The sequence below is a fragment of the Aythya fuligula genome, chromosome 2 (genome assembly GCF_009819795.1).
Source record: "Aythya fuligula isolate bAytFul2 chromosome 2, bAytFul2.pri, whole genome shotgun sequence".
NCBI classification, from domain to species: domain Eukaryota; kingdom Metazoa; phylum Chordata; class Aves; order Anseriformes; family Anatidae; genus Aythya; species Aythya fuligula.
The window spans coordinates 19,121,041-19,146,749 of record NC_045560.1 but is presented as its reverse complement, the minus strand read 5'-3'; the positions used below and the strand labels follow the sequence as shown (position 1 = coordinate 19,146,749).

Genomic DNA, 25,709 nt, shown 5'->3' with positions numbered 1-25,709 from the left:
CTAATTCAGTGTAGATCTCAAATTTATGTTTGTTTGGTTGGTTGGTTGGTTGGTTTGGTTTGTATTTTAAATGAAGCATGGAGTCTACTGCAGCACACAGAAAGGCTCAATATAAACAAGCTATTCTTCCTTTTTTTTTTCCCTAGTTTGATCCTCTATTGATTGAAAGCAAAACCGCAGCAACAGTCGTGCTAATGCTTAGTTCTCCTGAAGAAGAAGTTTTGGCCAAAGCATGTGATGCTATATATAAATTTGCGTCAAAAGGTTAGTCCTTTTGCAACAAGCTTTCCTTTGCCTTGTTTGTGTTTTGATAGTAGTTCATAATTTTTTATTTTCCTAGCAATAAAGTCTTCATTTCATTTCAAAGATCTCTGTCAAGATTTTGTGTTGTGTTTTTTTTTTTTTTTTCCTGAAATATCTGTCACTCCTGTATTTGAAGTTATAAAAAAGTTCTTTGATTTACATGTAGATTTTTAGCATTTTATTGTAGAAAATTATATTATCTTTTCAATAGAGTTTGGTTTAGATATAACCTGTACCTGTTTTGTTAGGAGCAACAGACCTGCTTCTGGGAAAATGATTCTCCTTCTTATGTTACAGTTTGAAACTTCTGTACTAAACTAAACAACTAAATATTTGAAAATGGAGAAATAGTTGTTTCATGTCTGTGTATCTCAGTGAGCTGTGTACTGTGAATGAAAATTACTTTTTAGCCTGCTTCTGTTACTTTTGCATATATCCACATGACAGTACTGGGACAGAAAATTTACTGAAGATCTCAGCCTCCTTTATCAAGCTTATTTCTGTATGCATTGGGAATCTAACAAGCCTCCAAGATTCCACATGTTCCAAAGGTCCTTGCATTATATATAACTATAATATATAACTATAATATATAAGCATCATGTTCCGAGTGCCCTGTAGACAACTTTTAAGAAAGGCTCAAAGGGATGTAGCACATAGTTTGCTGAGTTTCCTACTCATTCATCGTTTCCAAAGTTGCCTTCTCATACCTTGCCAGCCACCCAAATTGGTATACATTGATAGAATTCTTGGTATAGTTAATCTTCTTTATATATTAATTTACATTTAATCTGTGTTCTTAAAAAAATATGTTTTTATATGCTGATTATTGTGCTGATGGCAATTATCAACACAGCTGAAGCTACGAGAGAAAATCTGAAGGCTCTGACAGTTGGTTAGGAATCCCTAGATTTTGGAAGATGTCTACGTTCAGCTTACAGTGGCAAACTTGGCTGAGGACATGCAACCAAATTTTTAGTATGTAAAGAGAGAATTTGAAATGTTGCGAAGCAGCTATGAACTGCATACCATAAACTCTTGCTGCCTTCTTCCCTGCTGTCCACAGTAACATATGGTGTGCTGCAAGAGGATGGAAATTTAATTTTTCTGTGTCTTCTAAATGAACAGTCATTTCAATTGTTCATGTATAAATTATTGTACTCTTTGTAGACTCTCTAGGCCGTAATTTTGCACTGTGGCAAAAGAGAAGGGTTGTTTTCACATTGAAATTAATTTATTTCTTAAATGATGTTAGTAATTTAAGTTCCATCCCTCAATAAAAGTTAGTTCTTGTGCTTTAATTGTGTTTTGGCTTGAGAATGAGCACAGTTCTCCAGTTTCTTCTCACACTGCTGTCTTGTAGCCAGGAAGGATAGGCAGCTTCTCCCACAGTTCATTGTAAAATTAATTATAAAAATGATGTGGGAACCGAAAATAGGAGTAGGGTTTGTTGTTGTTTGTTTTGAGCAGGGAACAGAAGGCTGTAATCATACAAAACACGTCTGTTGGTAAAAATCTCAGGTTAGATTTAATGATCCAAATCGTGGTAGTTGCTTTAGGAAAGTAAATTTAGGATGCGAGAAAACAGGAAAATAAAATGAGGTTCATAGCAATATCAGTCACCTACACTTAACCAAGTAGGAAGCTATTCTTTGTACTACTGTGGTAGTCTCTAATAAATGAGTTGGCTGTCCAACAGACAGAGGCATCCTTTGCTTTAAAAATATAAATTAATCATAGAACTGATATACAAATCCGAAGGAAACGTTACTGTGCAATGATGTTGTTAAAGACTAGCCACTGTGCACATTAAGAAGTCATAATTTAATTTGAATAGTCAACTTTAGCACTGGAACTTCTGGCTTCTGAATACTTTTTCTTTTTTTAATGTTTCTTAAAGTAAATATTTTATCATATATTACTTACATGTACATATACATTGTAATTATATATATTACTTTACATATACACTTTATATTACTTTCATAAAGATATCCAGGTTGAGATGAACCCTATTGTAACCAGTAGCTTTATCCAAAAACATTTTAAGGACATATTCAAAGACATATCCAAGACATATCCAAAAACAGGTTAAAGGAATTAATGACCCTTGATGATGATGACAAACCAGCCTGTATCCTTCCCCACCACTTGGCACAGGACTGACAGGTTCTTCCTTACTTCTCTGCAGAGGCATATGGGACCATCCTTTCCTGTGGTGATCTGTTGTGTTGTAACTTTATCCATCCAGTTACCATGCCAGTGAAATGCCTCACTTTCAGGGCAATTGTTCTGGATTATCTGTAAGCTCAGTTAACAGTGGGTGTCACCACAACTCTTACTGCTAGGCCGTGTTCCCAGGTAGCAGCAGGGACTGGCTGCTCCGCAAGGGATGGGAACCAGCAGTCAGGGTGACAGCAGACCAGGTGAGGGATCAGGACCTCAGGGGCAAGAGCACAGCCCCACGCTGCCTGAGCAAGGAGAGCAGAACGTGTCCCATGATGGTAAGAGCAAGGTTTTTTCCTGCTCTATCTTGAATAGGAGCGCCCATGGTCCTGTCCAATCTTTTTTTTTTTTTTCCTATGTTTCTGTGGTCCAGTGAAAGATGGTAGCTATTTTACTCTGTTATATTAGAACTGTGAGCTTGTTACATTTCTTACTTTTAACCTAATTACTCTTTAGGTGATGAAAACAAAGTGACACTTCTTGGTCTTGGAGCAGTGGAACGTCTGTATAAACTCATCTCACATGAAGATCCAATTGTACGCAGAAATGCCATGATGGTATTTGGTATCATGGCTTCTAATCGTAAGAGTCTCAATTTTTTAACATTTTTCAATGTGTATGGTTGTGGGCATCAAAGCAATAGGTCGCTCATGTGATTTTTTTTTTTCTAATATTAGCAACTCAAAACAAAGGACCTAGTTTTGCTAGAGAGAACTCCACTGATTTTGGAAAAAAAAATACAAGAGAAGTGAATTTTCCTCCAGTCATTAGTTTTGTTTTGATAGGAATAAATTGAAAGAGTTTAGTACTGGAATTCTCTATCAGAGAAACTCAGACTATGTAAGATGCCCAACCAGTGTTGAAATGACACACTCTCCTCTTTTACAAAAACTGGAAGAGAAGGATAAAGTAGTATATATCATGTACATAAAAAAATGCATGGTTAAATATCAGTTGTTACTAGGGGCACTGGTATAACTGTAGTGATAATGGAGAAAAAGTGTTAAATTTATAGCAGCTAACTCAAGTGTCAATGGCAAAAAAAAGCCCTGAACTTTGAAGCATTGACATGCACATTTACACAGCTTCTTTGGCAGGTCAGTGCTGCTGTGTAGGTATTTGTTACTTGTATCTGAGCTAGTGATATTCAACCTATCTCTCAGAGACATTGCAGTCATGGCAAGCCAGCATATCTTGTGGAGCCGTTAGCATTGTTAGATGAGTTAACCATGATGAGTATATGCAGATTTTCTTGTACCTTTTTCTAAGGTATGTATCACATCCATGCTGGGTGGCTGAGTGCCAGATGATCAAGCCTCAGTAAGCAGAGTGTAAGCATACCTAAAGAAGATGAAAACATAAGTGACATAAGGTTGAATTTCAGTGGCAGTTATTTTAGCATCGCTTTGTAAACCTATACCCAATCAATATAATGAATCAGGTCTTATTTTGGAAGATGATTTGCCCAGTTGTCTTTCATGATGATATCCTAACCGCTATTTATATCATTTCACCAATTGCTACCTGCTTTTCATGTTGCATTAGATCTTATGCTCTTTACCTTACTTTCAACTCCATGCTAGCATGCAGTTATTCTCTTCAGACCGTGGCTTCCTGCACAAACATGGATTTGCATGGCTGAAGATCTTCCATTTATATGCACACACACATATCTATATTTCCTTATAAGTACATTCGTCATGTACCATTTCTCTTGCATTTCAGCACTGCAATGTGTTGATAGTAACAACACAGCTCTGTAAGATCACGTGAAGTCTGTCCCAAATGTTTCTTGTTCGTTCTGCTTAGTGGTTGTAGTTTTGCTACTTTGCCATTAACAAGAAAAATGCTTCTGGGAGTCTTTGCTGTGATTTCAATAAGACCTGTGTAATTAATGTTTTCAATTTGCAAAGTGGGCTCTGTTATCAGAAAATTAGAAAGTGAAGGCTTGAAAATTAAATAAAGGAAGGATTGTTTTTAGTTTGTTTATTTTACGTACAAATAGTTTTAAACTGTTGGAGTATGACTTCCTTGACAACTAAAACCATGCAACATAGAGTAAGAACCTACTAGAGACAAGTATTTTGAATGAAGTTTCAATGAAATGTAGAGAAAATTTCTATCTATGAAAAGGCAAAGAATGTTGTCTTGTACTTGAAAATCTCCTGTACGTTTTCTGGGCCCATTATGATCTTGGTATAACTTCAGCTATGTGTTTCCAGTCAATTCTTTTTGACACTCAGGGAGTAACCTTAAGTACATTCCCCTTGGAGCAGAATCTGTTTCTTTACTCCATCCAGCTTGCCAAATGAAAGATTTCATGGGTGCATTTATTTCATTGTAGATGACGTCAAGAAGTTACTGAGGGAACTGGATGTCACAAATGCACTTTTATCCCACCTGGTGCCAGAAGGTAGCTTACAATATTCCTTGTGCAAAAATACTCTCAAAAATATTTTTCTATTGTCATTTGATCAGACAATTTAATAAAATCCTCCATGTAACTTATGATTTTTCATAATATATATTAAATAGGTAATCACTTTTATAAGCATAGCTCATTTTTTCACTGAGTAATGTTTTATGCTGTACAGATGGAGCAACGTGTTTATGAAGAAATAAGGTATGATTAACAGCTAATGTTTATTTACTTTCAAAAATGTTTTAAACCACCAGATTAGTGAGCATATATTGTGCTGAATAAACTTGATCAAAATATTTCTTTCTTTTTTTTTCTCCTATAGAAGATGTGGTTATTCATGAATTTGCTACTCTGTGTCTGGCACAAATGGCTGTTGACTATACTACTAAAGTACAAATATTTGAGCAAGGTGGATTAGAACCACTTATCAGACTACTAGATAGTCCTGATCCTGATGTTAAGAAGAATTCAGTTGAATGTATCTATCTCCTGGTACAGGTGAAGTTTACTGTTGTTTTAAATTACAGAGAGAGAAACATTTTCAGTGGGGTTAATAATTTTAAAATATTTGGTTCCTTTACTCTTCAGGACTTATCAATGTATTTTAAAACATTAAATGTCACACCTGGAACAGGTTGCTCAGAGAAGTTGTGGATGCCCCATCCCTGGAAGTGTTCAAGGCCAGGCTGGATGGGGCTTTGAGTAACCTGGTCTAATGGGAAGTGTCACCATCCATGGCAGAGGAGTTGGACCTGGATGATCTTTAAGATCACTTCCAACCCAAACCATTCCATGATTCTGTGATTAACTGTGAATACAGCTGATTTCACTGTACTTCTATTAAACTGAATGCAGTTATCTGTGCCGTACAGCAGCGTGAGAACAGAACTGGATTCAAATGTGTTTCCAGTTAAATAGGAATATGTTTTCTTATTTGGAAAATATTAGTCTTAGTAATGGGAGTTATAACCTGTGTATCCAAAAGGCTGGAATAATTCTAGAACTATAGTAGTAATTGCATTGTGCCTTGTCTTGGCCAGCAAGTCCATAGTCACAGTTTTTGAACATCTTCCTAATGATAGGTGACTGCTGTCAACAGCTACTTTCCATACTGGAGGAATAGATTTGTTATTGGCTACTTTCACACTAAGCACTATTGTCATCCATATGCTGCTTAGCAAAAGAATGGTGCATTTGTATGTCAGTTCTCTTCCAAGGCTTAAGCGAATCAATTCAGTAATGAATTCAGTTTATAACTCTATCTCTTTTGGGGCATCAGAGCATGTCTATTCAGAATCACATTTTACTCTTTCTCCTCTTTTACTATCTCCCTGTCTTTGTTGCAGGGTATATCTGGATAACTGCACCTGGTGCTTGCTTATATTGATAAGGATAATTGCATGCTGCACATGTGCAATAAGCTATTTAAAAGCAAATTGTAATTTATTTATATTTTTTTCTATTTTAATATAATCTACTACTGTCTTTTTATTAAGCAGTATATACATTGTTTAAAGTTGAAAATTTTAATCATTATTTTATAATTACTGAAACAAAAGAAGAAGTAACCAGGCAACCACAGTGTACTGTTAAAACTATTTTCTCCCCCACTGAGATGAAAAAAAATGATGAAACAAAATTTTTTAAACTTTCTCAAAAAAATGTGTGTGATGAGACAAACATGGCAAAACCAAGAGTAAATAGACTTCTTTAGCCATAGCTAGATACTGTAGGGTATACTTCAGTAATGCAAAAAAAATTGTATTTTAAGGTTAGGGTGGAGGTTGATCATATTCAGTTTGATTCTTAGCAAAGAAAAATGAAATCTTCAGAAACTGATGTTCTTCTGTATTGGCTTATTTTTGTATGTTTGAAATCAGATTTTTGGCGTTGTTTTCTCTAAAGTCAGTAATTGCTGTATTGCTGCATTTTCTATCACTGACATTCTTTGTTGAATATTTTGCTACAGGATTTTCAAAGCCGTGCTGCAGTTTGTGAACTGAATGTAATTCCACCCTTGCTGGAACTACTGAAATCCGAATACCCAGTTATTCAGTTGTTAGCCCTTCAAACCTTAGAAGTCATTAGCAAAGACAGAGAAACCAGGATAATACTGGGAGAAAATCAAGGATTAGATTGTCTTCTGAAGATACTGGAAACCAATGTACAGCTTACTTGCCTTAAGAGTTTTTTGTTCTTGCCACTATTGTTAGTATAACTAATGAAAAATATTGGTGTTATAGGACAGTGATAACAGAAAAACCAGTTCCTTACTTGGAGCTAACTATGATAGAAACAAGATAAGCTAGGATACCTAATTTAGTAGAAGAGGTAGCAAAGGGATTAAAATTGTTGCCATATTGTTTTGCATCTGCAGTCCATTTCTCAAACTATTGTAAATATCAGGAAAAACTCACCATGTAGCATTTAATGTTATGTTTTCTCAATTTTTTATTAGATGGTGAACTCTGGTACTGGCTCACAGTTTGAATACCAATCTTGTTTTCTGCATTTCCTTTGATATTCATGGCTTTAAATATAATTTCCTACCTTGGAATTTTCATTGTTTATGTTATTATGAGACTCACTTTTGTGCATCTTGACTTCAGATGTCACCTAGGGAAATATAATAGAGAAATAGAGAAATTTGTGACATTTTTGAAATTCCAAGATGACAGGTCCTTTCTGAATACCTGCCTAACATATTTAGATATAAATGAGACACTTTTTTTTTTTTTTATTTTTTGTTAACTGTTTTTAATAAGTTGTGTTCAGTCCTAAGACACATCAAGGAAAGTATGTGACTAATATAAATATGAAAATATGTATTTTGTAATATAAACAAAATGTCCTAAAGAAAGTTATGACAATTATCCTACAAAGTTAAAAGCCTGAGATATTTTAATCCTGATTTGAAGGTTATTTTTGTATGGGCTTTTTTCCTTTTTAGGAATTTAACGATCTACATGTGGAAGCTCTTGCTGTGTTGGGAAATTGTCTTGAAGATGTGCATGCTATGCAATTGATTCAGCAGACAGGAGGCCTTAAAAAGCTACTTTCATTTGTAGGAGACTCTACTGTTCCTGATATTCAGAAGAATGCAGCAAAGGCAATTGCCAAAGCAGCTTATGATTGTATGTGACTTTTTAAAAATCTGTGTATGTGAATTTGTTTGTGAAGTAAATTTTCATCCAGAATGAGGCTGTCTTATCTGATTGAGGATAGTACTTGTGCTGAGGAAAACATTGCCAAGAAAGAATTGCAATGATGAATCTTGGCAATCAGAGCACAATTGGGTAATACATATATATGAATATTTTAAGATTTTGCCTTAACTTATTTTTAAACATAACGGATTCTTGCAAAATGCTGACTTCCTAAAGAAAAATGGACCTCTGAAAACACAACCTTTTTATTTTGTTTATTGATGCCAGTTAACTGCCAAGTCACCACCATCTAAAACTGTCACCTCTGCTGGCACAATTTCTCATCAATATCAGTTAAGACTTAATCACAAGCTTAGTTCCTTTTGCATACAACTGCTCATCTAAATGTCAGGCAATTTCAAATACAAATTCCTTTAACAGGGACATGAAAAAAGCCTTTCAAATGGCTTGCAGATTAATATTCCCAGTGGAGTTAAATAGTTTCATTGTCATCTTTTTATAATTATTCGTCCTATGGTTCTTTTTATAGACTTTTCTATAATTCACCAAGGAATTCTGAATAAGGCAGAACATACTCATCACTTTTGCCCACGAGGATGATCTTTAAATAAATCTACATTTGAAATTCCTTCCATACATTGGTTTCTGAGTTGCAACATATGCCTAGGACTGCTATATAACAAAATGCAATGTAAGAAATAATATACTTCTGTCTATAGAAGATTTTGGTTCTGTCGAGGGATTTTGATGACAGTAACTATGACAGCAGAGCTTAAATATTTTGTTCATATTTCTGTCATCTCATGGTTGAGTCATGTCTTTAATTTAGGTTTATTTTACAAATATGCTGTCTAATTTAATGCATGGCTAAAACAATCTCTCCTTTCTACAGTATTTCAGACCTCCTTTCTTCTTTCCCCATTTTATCTTTCCACTTCTTTTCTCACCTTCCTTAGTTTGACTTTCTATTTGTAATTATTTTGTTTGTAAATGATATATTAAAATAATAGAGTCTACCTTTCCTAGTATTCTGTGTTTCTGTATGCTTTTATCATTCTTTGTTGGAAGCTTTGCAAATCACAGAAAATTATTTTCATTTATGTTTAGATATCAGAGATAGGAAGGAACCTTCTTATGCCAGTGTTTTCTTTGTGTATTTTTCCTGCATTGTTATTTTATTATGCTACTTAGGACTGTCAGTATCATTTTTATAGTCCTGTGACAGGCTTGTAAGTAGTATGCTAAGTAGATTTATATTTGCTCCTATGACTTTCTATTGCATCTTCATCCTTTTTCATATTTATTTTCAAATAAGCGTAGCCTTCTTTCCCTCTTTCACTCCTTTTTTCAGTTTTTGTGGCCTAATATTTTAGCAGCTGTTAGTAGAAGCATGCCTGAACACAACATTTGTAAAGCGCGGTGGCAAGAAGTACACGTAATATATTGCAGTACAGCGTATGATCTTATATCATGGAATATTACCGTCAGTGAAGATGCATCTTCTTGTCATGTATCTTTACAAATGGAGTCAATGTGGTTTCATTATAAAGGTTTGCTCTCTTCTTCAGCCTATGACAGTTGGTATGGATGGAGCAAGATGGGAAAATAGATCAGAAGATTTAAAATATTGGCTCCCCAGCTGTAGAATTTTGGTGACAGCCAGTTAGATAAAGGGCAACGTGTTGTAGTGGCGCAGGAGAAACACAGTCCAGGTGCTGCTCAACATGGCCCCCAGAAGCACTGAATTTATTACAGATACCAAGAGCTACTGCTCTAAAGTTGGGCTTCCAGTGGAAAGAGAAGTGGCAGTGGGGCCATTTTAAGGAATAGTCCAAAGACAATAAGATAATGGAAATATTTGCCACAACATGCAGTTGTTGTTGTTGTTTGTTGGTTTTGTTTTGTTTTGTTTTGTTTTGTTTATATCCTGGTTGTAAATACACCAAGCAGCCTCTTGTGGTGGTTTTACCCAGCTGGGCAGCTGAACTCCACCACAACTGCTCTCTCACTCCCCCTCCTCAAAAGAAGAGGGGGAGAAGAAAGTACACTGGGAAGAAAAGAAAAGGCTCACGGGTTGAGATAAGGATAGTTTAATTAAAGGGAAAAGGAAGAGGGGAAAAAAAATAAAAAAAAAAAACAAGCAAAGGCCATGTGGAAGCACAGAGAGAGGGGAAAAAACATTCTTTACTTGCTATCAACAAGCAATGTTCAGCCATGTGCTGGGAAGCAGGGCTTCAGTACGCAGAGCGGCTGTTTGGGAGGACAGACACCTTTACAGCAAGAGCCCCCACCTCTCCTTCCCCGTTCCCACCTTTCATTGCTGAGTGACACCGTATATCCCTTTGATTGGTTTAGGTCAGCTGCCCTGGTGATGTCCCCTCTCCAGCTCTTGCCCACCCCCAGCCTACTGTTTTTTCGAGGTTTGGAGGGAGTCCTCTATAACACAACACAGCTTGAAGTTCTTACATGGCTTTTCATTAAATTTGCAATAGCCATAAGGTCGCCCACATTCTTCAGATTTGATAATCATGGTTGTATTTTAGGAACATTTCCTGCATGCATATTCCTGCATGCAAAAAGTATTGTATTTCCTTAAATGAAGTATTTTACTTCTGCTATGAAAGAACATGTATATCTTTTTTAATCCTGTCAGGCAGGTATACTGCAGTGTCTGTTTTTGAATTTTTTTTACTGTTTTACTTTCGTGATATTATCATTACAAACAGTATTGTTTTATGCCCCTCGGAGCCCTTTAGAAAGGACTCCTGTAACTTTTTGTTGTTGTTTTATGTTATAAGACAAGCTTAACCCTTAAGAGCTATTCTCAATATCAGAATAACTTACGTGGCACAAACATTATGTTCAATTTTAAATAGCATCTTCAGGGTGCTACTCTGTTCGAGTAAGTTAAAATTGATCAAATTTCTGTAATCATTATCCTTTTGACACTGGAAATCTGTTTTGTTCTGTAACATAATTTTGAATTTAATATATCAATCTATCAGTAGTTCTATTAGTGTTGAATTTTATTGTGATTCCTTCCTTGCACAGCAAATAATGCAATCACCTCAGAATGCAAAATATAATTTAAAGCTGTCAATTTTTGAATACCTGTGAGTGGATTATCCTGACTGTTGTTTCAGGAGGGCCTGACTTTCCTCTGCCAACACTTGATGCACCACAACAGCAAAATGCTAGGGAACGTGTAAGAAGAAAGTGATGATCATGCTCACTCAAGTTTGGCTTCACTCTGCCAACATTCTGGTTTCAAGCTCTCTGAGTTCTTTGCATGTATCTAAATGCAAATCTTTTCAAAAGAGAGCATACTAAATATGCTCTGTAACTTGATTAACATCTGCTTTTTTACAATACAAGTTTTTATATACTTGGGTTATCTCAAGATCAGTGGAAGTTTATGATACTATTTAATGACAACATTTTTTCATTTGAAATCGGTATAAATATTTCCATAAACTGACATCCATGAGCTGAATGGATGATCAGTAGAACTCTTTGATCACAATTTTAGGGAAAGAAGGCGAAACAGGAAAACACACTGAAAAACAAAGGTTAGCTTGTGATGGGGCCAATTTATGAAACACTGGACAGAAGCGTTAGTACTCCAGACTCTTTTGGTTGGGTATTTTACCCACCCTGAGTATTTTACTTAGTGTTAAATCAATGTATTCAAATGACTTAGGGGTCAAGAAATTAGGCACTGTAAATATGGTGTTGGCACTGAACATGAGAATTGCTTTAACACAAAGGATGCTTTTCAACTCTTAAGTCTTTCATTTCTATTATAAAAACCAAAGGGAAAAACTTGTACAAGCAGAGAGAGGATCAGCAGAAAATATTCCTCCCTTAAATAGGATTGGTACCTGGATCTTAAAATGCTAATAATTTTCTGTTTATCTAGCTGGCTAAGTATAGGTGCATACTGCTTACAGGAGATTCAAAATCTGTTTTTCCTCATTATTGAAAAATTCTTCATTCTGTTTAAGATACTTTAAATCACTATTTTTACTCATTCAAAAATTATTCATATTATTATAATGATGATTATTCTGACTTCATACAGGCATAAAATATCTTTAAAATTATCTTTAAAGTGACTGTGTAAACAATGTTTACCTATGATCATAGCTGTCTTTAAAAACAAGAACAATTTTAAGGAAAACCTGTATAGTACTAAGTAACTTGGTGTATAAGAACCAAATTACTGAGGCATGAAGAACCTCTAGAGATCATTATTAGGGATTATGGACTACTTTGGCAAGCAACAGGCCAGGGGCATACTTGATTACTTGTCAAAACGGTCTGTAATCCCAATTAAGGCCTTCTCTTGAGAGCTGGCTGATACATATCAAGGTTGTGGCCAAGGTTCTGCTGATGCTTAAAATCCTGTTTTATCTGCTGCGTGTTTTATGTTCAGATTTCAATCGCATATCTCAGATGATTCTAAAAGCAGTTAAAGTTGAGCTAGCGAGGACAAAACAGCTAGCTTCTCATGTATGTGCAGTGAGCCTTCTTGTCTTTTTTTTATTTATTTTTTTGGTCATACCTAGGTTTTCAATGAAATTGTCTTTTCTTTGGCTTTGTGGGATTACATTTCTTTACTTCTGTTCTCCATAGGTTCAGTTTTATTTAAAAGGATACTTCCATTGCTTTTCTTTGCTTTCTTTCCCCCCTCTCTCTCTCTCTCTTTTTTTTTTTTTTTTTTTAATTGATTAGACAACTGACCACATAAGGCATTGATCCATGAAAGCATTAGCAAGTCTTAGTAAAATTTCCAAATGTGCCAAAGTCTTGCAGACTACTTGGTTCCCAGATTTCTTTGATACATTTTAAAGTTTTACCATGTAGATATAAATTCAAACATGTAATTAATCCACTTCAAATTATGCATATAGTTAAATTCATTTTGCTTGACTCTTAACGGTACAGTTTATATGCTGTGCAGTGTCTTTCTGGGTAAGAAAGTTTGACTTAGAGCAGTTTCTAACAAATACGTGCACATTGGGAGAGGAGAGAGTTTGGATGTGTCCTCCAGACTTCTGATCTAATCCATTTGGGGCTAAGTGAGGTTGTTAACATACTCGTCAGACTCCTGTAGGTACTTTGCAGAGACTCTCTGTTGTTACTTAAGTAGAGGAACATCTGTGGCTTTTCTTAGCTGCTGCATATAGTTGGTCATCAGTGAACCCTGCGTGACCAGGCAAAAATATGAAATTGAAATTCTCTGCACAGTGTGCTCTAATGAAGAACTGCAAGCTATACAGAATTTAAAATTCAATTTTAACTCCCCCTGCCTTTTTTTGGCTCCGAGAGCATGCTAACTGGTGTTCCACTAAATTCAGTTATACATTTACTAGTATGTTCTTCATTTTATAAATTTGAACTTTGTTAGCATAAACTGGAGTAAATATGTTCCTGAATAAGTATGATCTACTGAATGGAAAAATCTCTTTTCATCATGTCTGTCGACATTATGTGAATTTAAGTTTTAAAGTGCATTCTGTTGGGCTGTGTGTGTTTAAAGCTGTATTTAATAGGCATCTTTTGGGCTTGATTCAGAGTTCACTTAAGTCTAATGGGCTTTGGATCAGGTCCTTTGTGCACATTTTTTAATTGCTGGTGCCTCCTAGCAAAATGTTTTAAGTTCCATGGTATCAAAAGCAAGTGTTACATTAGAAACAAGTATATGAAATCAAATTCATGTCCTTTCACTGATTTGGAAAACAAATGCAGATTAATGCTATTGTTCTTTTTTGTTTAAAGCTGAAAATAGAAAAATCTTAAATGAGGAAGAGGTTGAGAACTGCCTCATAAACCTTTTGGAAATTGATAATGATGGAGTTAAAGTTGCTGCTTCCCAAGCGATTTCTGCCATGTGTGAGAATTTATCTAGCAAACGTGTGTTTGGACTCCAGGGTAAGTAAGGTGGGAAGGAACAAACTGACAGTCTGTGCATTTTCCTTCTGTAAGGAACATGTTACGATTTTGCAGATTGTCGTGGTTTATTTGAAGGTTCATGTATACAACTGTTTATTTTAAAGGGATTCCCCAGCTGGTAGAGTTGCTAAGCAGTAACAACGAAGAGGTAAAAGAAGCTGCAGTCATAGCATTATCTAATCTGACTACAGCCAGTCCCAGCAATTCGAGGTGAGTCTGCAATAATTAATTATTTAAAACACTAATCTGAACACAAGTTATAATGTTTTGATTTTTAATGAATGTCTCATCTTGTCCTTATCATAAAAAATCTGTTTGAGTGTGTCTGTAAAGCTCTTTTTGGTGTTTATGAGTCGGCTGGATTAGGTTGGTTCTCGTCAGTGTTACAAGACTTACACTATTTCCACTAACATTTGCTCTATCAGGGAAAGGTATGAAGCAGATGTAATGATAGCAGAGATACAAATCATGTTTTGAAGAGAACATATGAGGCAAATATGCCTCATAATCTAAGACATTCAATGTGGGATTACTATTACTTATTTTTTTTAATTCAAAATCAGTAAGGTATCCTTTAAAATTTGATGGTTCCTGCAGCTTTTTTTTTTTTTTTGACTGATTTGAGACATTATACACTCAGTTATTCTAAATATCAGCACCATCCTTCTTTTTCTTTTTGTTTCCCAAGTAATAGAGAATACTCACAGTGTACTCTAAAAGAAAATAAATGTAACTTCAGTATCCAGAATAATTAGCAAAGGTTGGTTAGCTGACTGTAAGGTCCAAAATAATTGTACCAACTAAATTCTACTGTCAGTTGGAGAGTTCTGCTATCCCAACTCTATTAAAAGTTCTGTTCAAGGAAAAGAAACAGAGCAGTCTGACGTATATGAGCAATCAAATGTAACTAACAAACCATAAAATAAAATTCCTTAAAAGTTTCCTGGAATATACTCAAGGAAGTTGTAATCCATTCACAAGCATTCTTTGAAGTGAAAAAGTAAAATAACTCACCAAATAAATTATTTGTTTCAATTTATTGATCCAGCTCTAATAGTCACCAGTATTCCCTTAATGTTACCAGATGGAGCCATAATTTGACACAAGAGAATAATACTCTGTTCTCAGATTCGCATAGGAGATTTTTTTTTTGTCTGATTTTCTGCTCTCCTCATGTGCATGACTCTCCATTTGGTGTCAGTGGGAGTCATGCACACATAAAAAGAGCACAGTACTGGAGTCCAGGGGTCAGACTCTCAGCCCCGCTACAGCTGGTTTTCGTAGCACAGCCCTTTGAGGTTTTGCATTGTGAAAAGGGAGTCTCTGGAGAGTTTTGAGTTGGTATAGCAGCTTATGCCAACTCATTCAGTTTCTTTTGCCAAGGAGATAGTCAGGACATTGTTTAGCTCAACTGCTAGAACAATTCTCTGAGACCTCAGGCAGGGAAATAGCTGTCTCTGTTCCTCCGAATTATAATGGAGGCCGTATTTGTTTCTTGCTAGACAGAGTCAGAAAATTGTAAAGGTGGCTTGCATATACTTCTCTGTCTTTGCAATCCAGCTCCAACTACAATATGCAAGCACAAGATAATCTAATCACAGGTCTTCTGTGAAAATCAGGAAGCAATAATTTACATTAAATATGTATATTGGATGAATGCCATGTGACTATATAATTACTTCAAAGCTTCATTTCTAAATCAAAACCATTAATAAGTCATAGATGGCTCCAAGTGTGACTAGGATCTACAAATGAATATATAGAACTGGACCCTTGGCTGATACAAATTGGTGTAGTTCCAGCCCACTGACTGACTATCTGGCCCATATGTATTCTACATTTGTGTAATTAAGAAAAAAAAATTAGTTTGGAAAAAATGAATCCCAGATTGAGTTACCATAATCATATTTCATTCTGGAGTATTTTGTGTGTATGCCTTGTAAACCACTGAAAATAAGTGTATATATAATGAACATGCTGATACACTTTTATAATGATGTGACCTTGCTGTGTAATTATGTTGACAATATTCTGGTCCCAAATGGGACTAATGAGACTAGTGCCCTTTTATTGGCTATGTATTAGATTCTTGTTAAAAACCCTCCAAGAATATTAAATCATAAAGCTAGTAGTATGAGGAAGGCCTTATATGGCAAGAACAAGAAAATGGCTATAGTAGAGGGGAAGACTATTTACTGTAAATATGTTTTCATTATTTACCAGCCAGAACATAAAATTCAATCTTGTTGAACTCATATGTGTGTTCTGCCACATTTCATTTAGTGCCTGTTTTTGCATGTGTTAATATTAATTGAAGGAAGAGTAGCTTGCCCTTTCTTTGTGCACAATATATATTACAGAATGTAAACGGGACAAAACTGCTATTTTTGCCAGAGATTTGTAGTTCTTAGGAATATTTGATCAAGTAACGTTGCTTGCTTCTCATATAATATGGAAGAAAATACAAGTTAAAAGAAACGTGTAATTAAGGCTCCCACTCCAGCCAGCTCATTAGGATAAAGTCTTCCATTGATTAATAACACAAGAGCAGCACAGGCAATGGGCAATACTGCCCCCCACTAATGTATATTAACCTTGACCTCTAGGTGCTTCCCCACAGCAATGAAAGGCTAGTTCTGTACCCTTGCCCAATCAATCCTTTGTTTCTCAACTGAGACAGCTAATAAAGGTGTCAAATATGGTGGAGGTTTTGTAATTAGAACACCTGTTCACAATGTACGGGACAGAGACCAGCTTGTCATTTCACACCAGTCCCCAAGCAACTGTTATTTGGCAAAAGTAAATAAATTAATCAATGACTCCAGCCCTCGCAGTATTTTAACCAAAGGTCTAGAGCAGAAGAGAACATGAATCCAATACCAACAATTTGAGTTTTCAGGCGTACTGGAAAACATAGATTTTCAATATGATATCCACCAGGATACATAAAAATTACTGCAAATAACTTTAAAAATATTCCATCATTTAAGCTTTTGTTGCATAACTGATGTGGTCATGCTTCAGTAGCACATAGAAAAAGATACAGTAGTAAAATGCCCTCTGATGATGCTTTTATCTGAATTTTATCATAAAGCATGAGAGAATTGAAGCCGTTCTGTATACTGATAATAAAGTGTTAACCTGAAAATAGTTGGGTAAATAAAAATAAAATTGTGAAGTATGCTGCAGTTTAGAATCCCGTGTACTTACTCTAACATATGGTAAAGAAATGGTTTGGGGATGTTACTATGCGCATAGCTCCGAGGCCATCCTTCAGATATGTGCCAGAATTTGTTTCTGTTTGCCTGCTTCTGGGAAGAAAAGAATTGTATTCAACTAGGTATTTGCATCCACTTTACATTTTTTAAATCCAGAACACTAACTTGCATTGTTGAAAACTGTATACAGTTATTTGGATGGCTGAATGCCATTTTATAGTCTATGAAATCTGTCCATTTTTGATGTGTCCAGGCATCAGGAAATGTAGGCACAGTCACTCCAGTAATGTGCATTATGCGCAAATTGAAGAATTAAACACAAATAAAGAAACAGCAGTGCCATCTATTGGACAGAAAAACAAGTTGTTCTGTGTTACACAACTAGCTACAGAACAAACGTTTTAATTTTTCCTCTGCCGATATTTTCTTGTTTAAAGTATAACCAATTACTTTTTCTCATCATGTATTTGGGGTAATCTAACCATGTTAAATATAAGCATGATATTGGTTAGAAGTAACACATAGAAATAAGATCTCAAATATACTAGTTAGGCATTAGTTAATTTGGCCAACCATTTTCTTCAGTATTGTCTTAGCACAAATGCCATTTCTAGTAGCTGGCCTCATAAATCTGCCAGTGGCTGAATTGTGGGCATCTACTGGAGTTACCACTAAAGAAAAACATGAAAATTTTCAGCTTTCTAGTGAACATGAAAATCAATTATCAGCCTCAATAATATTGGTCTTTAATTGTGTATTTTAAATGCAAAATCGATAGCACTCGGTTTGGTCTGGGGGAAGAAGGAAAGGGATGAATATTGTTCATCTGTACTCAGTACTGCAGGAAATTGTGGTACCCGACAGCCTGACGATCTGGCAGAATATTTCTCCGGGAGTTTATAATTAGTGTCATGTTACATATTTCTAAGAATCCTATCCGGACTCAAGATAATAAAATATCATCCCAAAAACTGCAAAGTCAGCAAGCTTGATGTTACTTCATTTTCTAATTCTTGAATCCTTCAGAGGAATCTCTGGACCTGTTTACAGCAGGAAAATTATGTCCGTATAGGCATTTATAGGCATTATTACAGCATCTGAATGTGTGCTTTGTGAGATGTATGAAGATTTCCACGATTTGGGAGTAGGCTTGGAACAGGAACATAGGTTGGGAACTCATTGCTTAGGGGCAATGCCCAGTGAGGAGAAAATTAGTTTCTCCCTTGACTTCAGTGGGTTTTGCATCTATTCCAAACTGAAATTCATATCCTGATCTAACGACCCAAAATACATCCTTAGTCTCTTATGAGTGGATAGGGCTCACCTGTAGTGAGAGTCTCACCCTCTTAAAGGGAGATTATCATTATCCACAAGAGATTTTTATTATTTTTGAGAAGAGTCTGTCTGTCAAGGACTCAATTTAAAGACTGTCCAGTTTCCTTACATTTCAGCTGTTGTTTATATCATTAAAAAGTAATGATTATTACCATTAAGTAGTAATATCATTAGGTAGTAATCTTGCCTCTTAGAAAATGGAAAACTTAATTATCAATTTTCTTTTTCAAGACTGTCAATGGGTACTAATTCATGTAAATGGATGAAAATTGAAGAGTCAGTATTTCATGAATGTGTTAACTTATGAGAATATAAAAAAATGTCTAGCATGTGAGTGTTAAATTTTAAAACAGAAATAGGCAATAATCCATAATAGAGGTTTTGTCTTTTTTATGGTTCAACATAAGTTTGTGTTGCTGAAGGAGGAAATCAACAATGGAATTCCTCTAACTGTATTGAATAAAGGTAATATGTTTTAATACTGACCCCTAGTGACAGAATTACATTTTTGAGCTATTATTCCGCAATGAAAAGGGATTTTGTTGGGTTTTGTGGTTTGAGTTGTTATTTTTACATTACCAGCCGTTCTGCAGAGCCCTATACAAATACATCCAGTTAACTCATGCCATGAATAGATTCCTGGTTTGACTTTCTCTCACCGTATATCTGTAGTGTGATAGGTACTTTCTAAACAGAAAAGACAGCATGGTCATTACCCAAGATCTCACAAGCTTCTCCTTACAAGTAACGTATTGACTTGATTGAAAACTGCAAGTGTTTTATAGCAGATTTCTCCCTTAGCATAAAAGCTGAATCAATGCCTGATGCAGCGATGTCATGCAGAAACGCATCAGATGACTGATGCACAACTTGTGGATAGTACCCTAAATCATCCCCCGCTGACAGGTGTTTCACTCAGCCAGCTGCTGTTCTCTCCTAGATTTGTGAAGGTGTGGGTATATGGTAACGTTTCTCTGAAGACTGCATTTTGTTCCTGGTACAGCTCATTTTTCACAAAATAATAATGATGATGATGATGATAATAATACATTTATGTATTTTCCTGGTTGATTTATTTTTAACTGTGTTGCTTTCAGGGGTTATATTGAAAACAGAGACCAATGCTCCACATTGGTCTAACACAAATCTCTAACACGAATCTCACGTCACAGCATCCTGAGGCTTATGAGGTATCGGTTTCAGATAGAAAATAGAATGCTTCCAAATTGCAGACACTAAATAGAAGTTTTGCCTTGTGGAATAGAACAAAATCTTTGGGGCTGTTTATACTCTCCTACCCTCAAAGCCTTGCAATATGATCCATTTTGTCTTAGCTTAGTTTGGAGTTTCCTTCAGAGCATCTGTGTTTTCACCTGTAACTTCACAAGGTAGATTTCTGTGGGATCAGATGAGACTGGATCCCTCCTGGATGAAGACTCCTAAGCCCAGGGAAAACAAAACAAAACAAAAAAACATCCTACATTTTATGATGTGGTACAAATATGCTGATTTCTCTTGTGTGTGTATCCCTATGATGACATTCGGTGGTACACACTGAGATGAATTATGCTTTTTATGAATTAAATGTGACAAGGGTTATCTTACGTTTGAGTACATTTCTGGCAAGTCTGTCGATGGTTTTGCATGCACATTTTCTTTGTAGCTGTTTATATATTACAAATCTAATTAAATACAAATTATTAAAGTATATGCTTGAACTTACTTTAATCTAGGACAAAATCATACAGAAGGAAGTAGCAGTTCTGATCATGCAAACTTCCGTGTTGCTGTGAATTTAACCTGTGCACTGACTGGGGCATGTTATCTAATTAGAGGGCATCATACACACAAGGGAATTAAATTAAGCTTTCCAAGTGGCTTTAAACCTTTAGACGTGCAGCATAGAAAGTTATCTTAATGTAGTAGTGTATGTGTAGTTCCTTAGAGATGAGATAAGAAAATGGTGTAATAGTTTATCCACTTTGAATCATCCTAAATGCTTGAACCTTTAGCAGGGCAAAACAGATTGCTGCCACTTGAGATAAGTTAGCAGTTGTCCAAAAAAGACTTATCCAGAAATGAAAGATGGGCTCAAGTTTCACAGCCCAAGTGCTATTTGTGGAGGCTGACTTGGCACAGCTTTGTTGTCCTCCTCATCTGCTGCTTCCGAAGATGGAGAGGAGCCACTGGTGGCTCGGTCCCTGTGTTCAGATGAGTTGTGTGGACCCTGCTCAGGCTCTTTCTTTCCTTTCATTACACCATGATATAGCTGCTCCGGCAGCTCCTGAATGTTCTCTGTTATTTTGCTTTTTTGACAATGTGGATTACAGACTCTCAACATTTGTGCTGCGTTATTGATTTTTTGCATGCACTGACTTTTGAATCAGAAAAAAAAAAAGAGGGGGGATAGTATCTTTTTCATGAGCTTATCCTGGCTGAAGCTACGTGGGATTTTTAAGGGACAAAAAGGCTTGCTTTTTCTGAATTTCAAGCCCTTCTTCTAACAGCAGAAGTGTCAGGACTTCTTTATAAAGACTGCAAAAAATATTATAATTGAAAGGCTCAGATACCATGAACAGAATCATTACCAGTTCATTACCAATGCCTCTGTAATATTTCAAATCCAAATTAGCTATACTGGAGTTTGGGAAGTGAGATCTTTGTAACTCTGTCAGCTGAATTCAACGTCAGATTTTAGAAAATATCGGTGTCTCGCTCAGTGAGAGTCAGATATCACGGCCTCTGCTAGCCCAGACAGTTTAAGGTTTGATTGCTTCCAGACCGTGAGGTTTATTGAGTTTTAGGTTTGTTGATATTTTAACAAGGTACTTGCCATTAAAAAATAGGAATGGAGGGCTCTGTTCCCAAAATGAAAAATGAATTTTGTTTGCTGATATAATCAATATTTTTATTGTAGTACAAAGGGTCCCCAGATTGTAGATAAGATTCCCATGTGCTAGATTCTCTTACTTGGAATAAACATACTGACATTAGTTTCCCTTGAATAGTGAAGAAAGCAGAAGTAATGATAGTCATTAAATAAAATAAGAGTGACTATATAAAACAGTCATTGCTTATGAAAATATCTAAATTGTAAAGTGAGATTTTTGGTAAATGCAGAAGACATTTACTGTATGTGATTATTCAAATGGCATAAGAAGGTAAATAAAGAATTAACAAACCAATACGTTTAAGGAACAAAAAGGAATGTATTTCTTGAGTTTTTTTCAACTTCTGGTTGTGATGTTCTTTTTCAGCCTCTGAAGTTGCTTTACAGACAGAAATTATGTAATAGAGCTGGATCAAAAACGTCTTGTGTGAAAAAGAAGTCATGCGATTTAACACAGAGTTGATTTAAAAAAATGTGTGTGTAATTAGATGCATAATTCTTATGCATAATTTACATGCAATTATGTATGAAAATGAGATATGCACATGCATAAATGGCTAGCTAAGCACCTCACACACAATCACAGTAATTTTGCACAGAAATTAAACATGCAGTTGCAAATGTATTCAGAAAATGAAGTCCATAAGGAGTCCAATGGCTTTTGTGAGGAGGAAAATTTTAATTCTTTTCTGAGCAAAAATTCTATTAAATCTTTCCTTAGTCAAGAAAGGGAGAAAGGAATAGAACAGAATCAAAAATAAAATTTAGTACAAGCCAATTTATGTTCAGTAGAGGTAGAAGGAGCAGATATGAATATACTTTATGTTTTTTATGACTTGTCAATCTCACAAGTGTTAATTAAGCACAACCCAGAGCAAACAGTGATGTGAAGCTGCACCACAGCTCTTCCCCTCTGTCTCTGCTCCACGTGAGGTTGCCTACTTTGGGGTTTGGAGGGGTGGTCTCGGTGGTTTCAGAGGTTCTTTGAACATTATTCTCTCTCCATTATGCTGAACCTTCTCTTCAGGAAGAAATGCTGGCTGGACCCATCCCTATGCACTGAGGAAGTCAATAATCCGTTGCCTTTCTTGCCATGGCTGGGAGGCTTAATCGGGGAGCAGAGCTATTAGGTTTGATGTGATGCTAACAAAGAGATGGTTCTTGCCCCAGAGAGCTTACTGTCCTAAAAAAAATCTGTAGTTTTATTCTGATTTTTACTGGTTGTTTACACAACACTCTACCAGTGCCTGAGCTTTCCTATTGCACCCCAGACAATTAAAACAATGAAATACTCAGTTAAGTGAAATTAATATGCATCTACAGCTTAACTGTTTAAAAACAGTTTGTGTTGTGAAACTTTTGTTAACAATATTATTGTCTACTTTGAAATGAATTTTGCAATAAAAACAGTGAACAAAACATTTCTTTTTCTCAAACTCTCAGCATTTATTCATTGAGTCCTGAGAGATCTTTTAGAGAATTTTCAAGTAAATATCTTAATAACTTATGCTATCATGTATATTTAAAATTACTCATTTAAGATAAATTTTTAGTATCTGAATATGTAATGTTTGCCTTTCCAATGCCATGTGAGAAAAGTATTTTAGCTATTCTTGTATGTACTCATTTGAAACAATCCAAATGTCATCAGAATTGTACTGTACACCCTGGTTCAGGTTAATGCCTAGCCCTGTGAGGTTAGGCGCCCTTATGATCATAACCATGCATTTCTGTATCATAACATTCAAATTATTTTAACTTTAACTTAAGCCTAGACCTACCTTGTCTGAGTTTCTTGTTTGTGATTCAGATAGTCAGCTTCCACTTCTCAAAGAAACTGATGTTGCAAATGTGACATCCTTTTTTTTTTTTCCCTTGTCACTGTCTTCCTTTCCATCATCTTTTCTCTGATTTGATGTATTTTGGGTCTCTACACCACATGAAGAAAAAAAAAACAACAAAAACAAACAATAAAATGAGGATGTATGTAATTTACTCTTTTTCGCATCAGAAAGAACTCTATTGCTATCGTAGAATACTTTCTATATAATAGTGCATCTATTTTTTTCAGCTGGACCACCGCTCACTTCTTCCTTTGAAGAGGTAGTCCTGTATTGGTAGCACTGATGAAGTGTGCCACCCCAGCAGGATCTGTCTGAGGCAGAAGGAATGTGTTCTGCGGGCAGGGAGAGGCTACCACCACCTACGCTGGGCAAAGCCAGTGCTGGTGGAAGCTTCTTGCTCTGACTTTTCTTTCCTTGTCATTGAAAAACTGCAGAGTGCATAACTGCCAAGATGGAAGGGAACAACCTCCATACTTTGGTCTTACTGTTGTAGTGTTTCAGCACCTTAAAAACTTATTTGTATTAATTTGTTCGGTTCCCTTTGGAGGTCAGGCACTGCTGTCTCGTTAGCAGCTGGAGCTCTGTGGCTGTGGGTGGCGGTGACACAGTGTTTCCCTCAGGTGTTCCAGCCTCTCTTTAAATCATATCCCTGAAGGTATTGGTTACTTTCCCTTCTTATTACCTGCTGTTGTCACTTCTAACAGGAGTTCTTGTTGCCGTGTGATCCATTGTGCTACTTGATTAAACTGCAGCCACGAGGCTGCGATTCAGAATGAATCCGCGCGGAGGTAGAATGCAGGGCTGAAATAAATATGTATGATCTTCGGAAGCAGTGCTTCTCAATCTTTCTGAAGTTGAGTGGCACTTGAGAAAATTGGCTGTGCTCTGTACCTCGCCGAGGTCAGCTCCAAACGCGCAAGGGGCTGGCACCTTGCTCTTTTGTTAAGTACCTGTGTACTCGCGGGCTTTATGCAGATTGCAGTAAATCTGCTTCTAATGTGGTCGGCTGCACGGCCCCGTTCTGGGTGTCATCCTGGAAGCAGTGTGATAGGCACTGCGTGTTGAGTAGGATTTCCTGTGGGAGAATCCACGTGCGCTTGGGTGTAGTGCAGGAATAGTAGGTTGAGCCTTTGGAGGAGTGCTGGATGTGTTACACCTGTGAGACAAGGATGCAATTCATGAACAGCGCCTCTGTCCCATGCATCCTGGGACTACTGCAATTTCTGTGCATTCCCTATACAGAAAAAGCTGCTTGTTTGGTTGTTTTCTGGATAAGGTATGTGTGTACATACTGTGCAATGCTGTAAGTATGATAGCTTGTGGATGTACCTTACTGTGTGCATGTATGGTGAGTCTCTCCCTCACTTTGCATGGGTGTATGTACATTGTGTCATTGATACACATGCTCCAAATGTGATACTTTCCTGAAAAGCTGTGGTCTGTGTGCTGTATAGCTGATCCTTACATGCAGTCGTGTACAAGATTTCTTCCTATAAAGCAGCCTGGATAGAGCTACAGAACTACTGGAGCTGGAAATCTGGATAAAATACTGGGAGAGAAGAAAAGACAATATCTATTAACAGGAAAACCTAGAAATGCTGTGGCCTTACCTAAGTGAAAAAAAAAAAAAAAAGTACATTTTCAGCTCTTCAAAATCTGGTCAAGCAGGGAATGAAGGGGAGGACACCCAGATATGCAGCAATCCAACTAACCATGAGTGCTCTGAGGAGCACAGTGCAGGATATCTGGAAACCTGGATTCACTTCTGACCAGATCCTGAAGTGCTTGCATTAAAGTTACTGGTGCTGCAGGAGGATTAGTTAGCCAACACCCAACTAGCCCTATACCTTTACACTGCACCCCAGCTAATAACCCTACACAATGTCAGTCCCTGGATTGCTGCTTTTTGCGTGTTTTTCCGTACTGGGGACTGCCACTTGCCTGACAGCCTTCCTTATACACGTCTTCGAGCCCTGCCTGCAGCTGCCACCACCTTGGAGCCAAGGTTCAGAGATCAACCCAAGAAACCCTGCTGATCTCTGCTGATTCATTCCAGGTCTGCGCAGGAGTATCTGCACCCCCCCTCTCTGCAAGCGTGGTTTGGAGATACTTACCCTAAGATCAGTTCACAGTAAGATCTGCATTATGTTGCCATGTAATGCGATTATAAGGCAGGGCTTGCCATGTACTCTGCTTTGTATCTCCTTTGCAGAAGTGAGTGACCACCAGCATCCCTGAGGTGTTTTTGTTTTATCAATGCCTTGACGGTTTTTGAGAGTGTAGCTCTTTCTTGCCTATGCTATACTTTTAAGCTTGTGTTTACTTTGTAATTGTAAAATTTACCAAAAG

General features: G+C 36.5%; 1 protein-coding gene across 1 annotated transcript in view; it reads left to right on the top strand.

The window, feature by feature from the left end:
* Positions 1 to 25,709, top strand: part of ARMC3 (armadillo repeat containing 3) — a 61,064-nt gene that overhangs the window by 17,819 nt on the left and 17,536 nt on the right. Inside the window, exons 4-11 of the mRNA XM_032182314.1 lie at positions 147 to 264; positions 2,986 to 3,111; positions 4,874 to 4,942; positions 5,274 to 5,449; positions 6,921 to 7,115; positions 7,902 to 8,085; positions 13,900 to 14,052; positions 14,178 to 14,283. Of these exons, the coding sequence (XP_032038205.1) occupies positions 147 to 264; positions 2,986 to 3,111; positions 4,874 to 4,942; positions 5,274 to 5,449; positions 6,921 to 7,115; positions 7,902 to 8,085; positions 13,900 to 14,052; positions 14,178 to 14,283 (1,127 nt within the window). The remainder of the gene's footprint in view (positions 1 to 146; positions 265 to 2,985; positions 3,112 to 4,873; positions 4,943 to 5,273; positions 5,450 to 6,920; positions 7,116 to 7,901; positions 8,086 to 13,899; positions 14,053 to 14,177; positions 14,284 to 25,709) is intronic.